Source organism: Ranitomeya variabilis, chromosome 2, assembly GCF_051348905.1.
Source record: "Ranitomeya variabilis isolate aRanVar5 chromosome 2, aRanVar5.hap1, whole genome shotgun sequence".
In the NCBI taxonomy this organism is placed as follows: Eukaryota; Metazoa; Chordata; class Amphibia; order Anura; family Dendrobatidae; genus Ranitomeya; species Ranitomeya variabilis.
In genome coordinates this window covers 117,563,494-117,569,798 of record NC_135233.1, presented here as the reverse complement: position 1 = coordinate 117,569,798, position 6,305 = coordinate 117,563,494, and the positions used below count along the sequence as shown (strand labels likewise).

The following is a 6,305-nucleotide window of genomic DNA, read 5'->3' as shown; positions in this document are numbered from 1 at the left end:
GAAGTGATGACGTGTTTCTATTATACTTTTCCTCTGATTGTTCCACTCCTGGTTTTGGCTTACAAATAGCAAGGTAAAAAAACTGACCATATAATGGTGGGAATGTGGCCTAAGTGCTAATACTCACTTGCGTGAAATACGGCCGATTCTCGCATGGTAACACTCGGCTCTGCCGCCGGCACTTGGGAGCGGAGTGTGCAGCTCCATGTATTGCTATGCGGCCGCACGCTCTGCTCTGGAGTGCCGGCAGCAGAGCCGGGTTTTAACATGCGAGACTCGGCCGTATTTCATGCAAGTATGAGCCCTTAGAAACATGCTCGGCCACCTTACAAAAAGCATTGTTACTGGGAGAAAATTAACTGTATTCCTCCCGGGATCCTCTTACTTTCAGTCATATTATGGCCACATTTACACATCAGTATTGTTCAGTATTTTACCTCAGTATTTATGAGCCAAAACCAGGAGTGGAACAATCAGAGGAAAAGTATAATAGAAACACGTCACCACTTCTGTATTTATCACCCACTCCTGGTTTTGGCTTTCAAATATTGAGACAAAAAATCCACAAATATTCAACATGTGCACGTGGGCTAAGAAGTGTGATGGTCTTTCTTATATTATTAGGTCATGTGCACACGTTGAATGTTTGATGATTTTTTTACCTCAGTATTTTTAGCCAAAGCCAGGAGGGAAATGATCAGAGGAAAAGTATAATAGAAACACGTCACCACTTCTGTATGTTTTACCCACTCCTGGTTTTAGCTTACAAATACTGAAGTTAAATACTGATGAAATAATGCAGTGTGAACGTGACCGTACAGGTGTGCTGGCACAGCTACAGTGACTGCTCGGAGCACTGTGAGCGGCGGTGGAAGCGCGCCCAGGCACTCTGACCGACAGCTGACTCTGCACTGATGTATTGCGGCTCCTCGTAGGAATAAGATCCATTTTCTCCTGGGAACCATTCTGTCAGTACAGCGACCGGGCACCTTTCTCAGGGCGCAGTCAAATGGCCATATAAATGGACGGAGATCGGAATGCAGTGCGCGGACTGGCCGGCGGCTCTACCGGCCCGGATGTGACAGCTTCATGTATTTTTATGCGCTGTCACGCTTGGGTAGGGAGATCCGCCGACCAGTCCGTGCATTGTGCTCCGATATCGGTCTGATTTATATGGCGGTCTGACTGCGCCCTAACACTTTTAACAATATATTTGCATTTTAATATCACTATCCGAGTGACAGATTTCCATTAAACGGAGCGTGGGAATGAGTGTTCATGAAATCACATCCATGTTCCTTGAAATGCTGAGCGCAGCAGATATTCTGCACAAAAAATACAAAGGAAAACTGCAGCTTCTACCCTACATTGCACATATCTGTCCCGGGGTGATGGGGGGAGGACTGCCAGGACAGCGCCTAAAGGGAATGATCCCCCCGAGGAGACCCTACAACACATTCCACTGCTGTACCACAGAAAATCTGGGAATTGTGGATTTCCTTCATAAACAGTGTGATGATAATATAACAGAAATGCAACACATGAATCCAAAGTTCAGTTGCAGCAAAAAAGTTAAAAAATAAAGTTACAAAAATCACTCAGTGCACAATCCCCCAGTCTGCAGACATCAGCCACAGTCAGCAATGAATGGGGGGCTATATGTTTATTATCTCAGGGGCTGCTCATCTGCGGAAGGTGAAATCTGAGCTTTCCCCAAATCCTGCTGAGTGGTTTCCGTTCGGTCATGTGACTCCAGCCCCGGCTGCAGCAGGACGGGGAGCTCCGCTCATCAACCAACGTGTGTGGAGAAGTGTGATCAGCACAGGGCAGGAGGACCCTCACACTCGGCAGGACCCTCACACTCGGCAGGACAAGCTCTGCTGGAAGCTGCTAGATCGATATTTAGTGAATCCCTTTAAATCATGTCGGAAAGTCCAGTGAAAAGTGATGTCAGCAGTGGAAATAACGGAACAGAGGGAGGATGCAGCGTCCCAGGGCAGGACCCCGAGGAGGTAGGAGAGATCGGCTACACAGAGAGACCCTGGGGCTATCCTGGGTCATGGATCTGCTGCACAGAGAGACCCTGGGGCTATCCTGGGTCATGGAGCTTCTGCACAGAGACCCTGGGGCTATCCTGGGTCATGGATCTGCTGCACAGAGAGACCCTGGGGCTATCCTGGGTCATGGAGCTTCTGCACAGAGAGACCCTGGGGCTATCCTGGGTCATGGAGCTTCTGCATAGAGAGACCCTGGGGCTATCCTGGGTCATGGAGCTTCTGCACAGAGAGACCCTGGGGCTATCCTGGGTCATGGAGCTTCTGCACAGAGACCCTGGGGCTATCCTGGGTCATGGAGCTTCTGCACAGAGACCCTGAGGATATCCAGGGCCATGGAGCTTCCGCAACAGGTTCTGTTAGGGTCTGTGCACACACTGCGGATTTGATGCTGCAGATTCGCAGCAGTTTTCCATGTGTTGTACAGTACCATGTAAACCTATGGAAAACCAAATCCGCAGTGAGCATGCGGAAAACTCTGCAGTTTACTTTTCGCAGCTTACTTTCCGCAGCATGTCAATTCTTTGTGCGGATTCTGCAGCGTTTTACACCTACTCCTTTATAGGAATCCAATGGTGTAAAATCCGCGGTAAATCCGCAGGTAATCTTACAGGTAATCTTCCAGATGTGCCTTTTCTGGGGTGCTGGGGGCAGATGTTTTTAGCCAGGGGGGGCCAATAACCATGGTCCCTCTCTAGGCTATTAATATCTGCCTTCAGTCACTGGCTTTCCCTCTCATGCAACTGAAAATTTCCTTGTGGATCCTTTTACATATCATTTACTTTGGATGGAAATGGTGAAAATTAGCCCCGTTTTATGACAATCTGGCTAATCCTTGTGCCAATCTGCTGCACAACAGCTTTGGATTTGAGTCCCAGGAATGCATGTTGGATTTTGTATGTGTGAACACACACTTCGTGTCTGATTATGTTGCTTTGCTCATACAGACATTATAGCAGTTGTATTTCCTTGTCCACGTTAAAGCCACAAGTCCCACTCTCTGACCTAGACTTGTGGCCGTAATTAAGACTGGAAAATACATCCGCTATACATATGGCATGTATTAAGTAACCCTTGTTTTGCATTTAATTTACATTACAAGTATGCAACATGAGTAAGGCATTGGTTGCAGAAAGCTAGCTGAACATCAGAGCAAAGTTATGGCCTCAATTCATTAAGACTGGTGGTTCGTATGACGGGCGTGCCGCAAATAAGATGTAAATGTTAACGTAATTAGTTTTGAGCATCTTATCAATAGTGTTCGCCTCATTAGAAATTTGACTCCGGTCACAATCTGGAGTAACATTTCTGGTGTAAGAAATGCCACCATTTTCCATGAATTAGACAGGCTGCCGTAGCCAAATCGAGTTGGTGCCACTACTTGAAATTGGTGTAAAAACGCCAAAACATAAAAAAATCATCAATTTTTGTGCAACTCTTCACTCCATGTGCTAGTAGACACAAGTGATTTCTCAAAGGTTCACAGTTTGCATCAGTTTTATAGACATGAAAGCGCTAATTTCAATGGCAGGTGGTAGCACCACGATATGGAAGCGTGCATGCAGCTGCACATGGACCCTGTCACGTAAGCAATTTGTGGACGACTTTTTGACGTTTGTGGGACCATTTGTCTATGTTTACAGGTGGCAGCTCTGTTGCAATAATTTCTATGACTTTTCTATTCCTCTAAAAGGGGCTTGCTGAAATCTGTGCACACAAATCTGGGAATAATACTGTTATACTTTTATTTTATATCAAGTACATTGTGCTGTAGGGTAAAGTTTTACGCATCCAAAATTCACGGTCCAAGTACAGACCTCAATGTCCAGACCTGCCGCTGGTCTCCCAAGGCCTCTTTCACACTTGCGTTGTGTGACGTCCGTCGCAATGCGTCGTTTTGTGGAAAAAACGGATCCTGCAAATGTGCCCGCGGGATGTTTTTTTCCCATAGACTTGTATTGCTGATGGATCGCGACATATGGCCATACGTCGCATCGATCGTGCACTTGATGCGTCGTGTTTTGGCAGACCGCCGTCATGAAAAAACGTTCAAGGGAACGTTTTTTCGTACGTCGGGTCCGCCATTTCTTACCGCGCATGCGCGGCCGGAAATCCGCCCCCTCCTCCCCGGGACTTTACAATGGGCAGCGGATGCGTTGAAAAACTTCACCCGCTGCCCATGTTGTGCCGAATTTTCACAACGGTCGTCGGTACGTCGCGCCAACGCTTAGCGACAGACACGTACCGACGCAAGTGTGAAAGAGGCCTAACTCCTACTCAGCAGACTCATAAATAACTTCCGTATGAAGCTATTGAATTTGGTTCAGGAGAACAGTGGCTTCTCCAGACATCACAGTACTGGAACCATGAAAGTCACAAGTGTGAAATCGGTCTTAGGACTCAGTCACAAGTCAATTCTTCACATACAAGCGCTATCCATTTTTTTTAATTTTTTTTTTTCATGACCGTCTATGGCACTGTTCACATACCTGTCATTTTTTTATGGACAGAATGGTCCGTGCAAAATGATATTGATTGAATTTTGGATCAAGCTATGCAATGAAAGTCATTATGGGTCTGTGAAAAAATATTGATGACATTTGGATGCCATCGTGGGCCTTTTTTCCACTGACTGATAGAAGGTGGAGAAACTTTTTTTTTTCTCATTAGCGAAAAAAAGCTGACCAAACTCGATCAGTTTTTCTCCTACATTAAATAAAACTTACATGTGAATGAGGCCTTATACTGTTTGTAGTAATAACAGTTGTAAAATCAAGTAGTAGCCACATAATTAACTTGTGAAAGATGCCTTATTTCTTTTTGTAAACTATATAATTATTACCAAGAATGTGATTTGTCAAGAATGTTCTGAACCTCCTTTATGGAGTCCGAGCACAATCATGTTTTGGGCACCAATCTTAAAGCATTATATAAGTGCATGTGCACATGACATCTTTTTTGTGTGGATTCCACCTTTAAAAAGTGCCAAAAAACGCTGAAAAGAATGAACATGTACATTGTACAGCCATATCAAAACGATGTGCTGTGCATTTGTTCCATCTTTAGTAACTTATTTCCGCGACTTCAAGCTTTGAAAGCTGTGAAGCATCTTAAAAAGTAACTGGTCCTTTTTCTGGTGCGTTATGCTGTCCTATATATGACATTTAAATTAAAAGGAAAAAAACACTACAAAGCCACCACAAGTATGACATGAGGAGCGTCAAAGAAGACTCTTAATGGAAAACTATGATGTTGTTTTCTTCAAGTGTCATACTATAGCAAAACCGATTTGGGTTCCGTTAGTATCTACAACCCCTGGCAAAAATTATGGAATCACCGGTCTTGGAGGATGTTCATTCAGTTTAATTTTGTAGAAAAAAAAGCAGATCACAGACATGGCACAAAACTACAGTCATTTCACATGGCAACTTTCTGGCTTTAAGAAACACAAAAAGAAATCAAGAACAAAAAATGTGGTAGTCAGTAATGGTTACTTTTTTAACCAAGCATAAGGGAAAAATTATGGAATCACTCAATTCTGAGGAAAAAATTATGGAATCGCCCTGTAAATTTTCATACCCAAAAATAACACCTGCATCAAATTAGAATAGGGGTGTTGCTATATAAGCTCCCTGGACCTTCAGTTCAATGCCTGGCAACGTAGTTATCAGAGCTAGTCTGCTGTGCTCTTGTCTACTGATCCTGGTTCCAGTTATATCAGCTAAGTCTGCTTTTTGCTTTTTGCTATTTGTTTTGGTTTTGTATTTTTGTCCAGCTTGTTCCAAATCTATATCCTGACCTTTGCTGGAAGCTCTAGGGGGCTGGTGTTCTCCCCCCGGACCGTTAGACGGTTCGGGGGTTCTTGAATTTCCAGTGTGGATTTTGATAGGGTTTTTGTTGACCATATAAGTTACCTTTCTTTATTCTGCTATCAGTAAGCGGGCCTCTCTGTGCTAAACCTGGTTCATTTCTGTGTTTGTCATTTCCTCTTACCTCACCGTTAATATTTGTGGGGGGCTTCTATCCAGCTTTGGGGTCCCCTTCTCTGGAGGCAAGAAAGGTCTTTGTTTTCCTCTACTAGGGGTAGCTAGATTCTCCGGCTGGCGCGTGTCATCTAGAATCAACGTAGGAATGATCCCCGGCTACTTCTAGTGTTGGCGTTAGGAGTAGATATATGGTCAACCCAGTTACCACTGCCCTATGAGCTGGATTTTTGTATTCTGCAGACTTCCACGTTCCTCTGAGACCCTC

The 6,305-nt window shown here is 44.6% G+C and overlaps 1 protein-coding gene across 2 annotated transcripts in view; it reads left to right on the top strand.

Annotated features, from left to right (window-relative positions):
* The first annotated feature begins 1,697 nt into the window (after nucleotides 1-1,697).
* LOC143804618 (two pore channel protein 2-like) overlaps nucleotides 1,698-6,305 on the top strand; it is a 100,240-nt gene continuing 95,632 nt past the window's right edge. The window contains exon 1 of one of the 2 annotated variants that reach the window (XM_077282875.1): nucleotides 1,698-2,012. In XM_077282875.1, the coding sequence (XP_077138990.1) occupies nucleotides 1,923-2,012 (90 nt within the window). In that variant the 5' untranslated portion in view covers nucleotides 1,698-1,922. The remainder of the gene's footprint in view (nucleotides 2,013-6,305) is intronic. The other variant, XM_077282876.1, reaches the window with a different exon arrangement.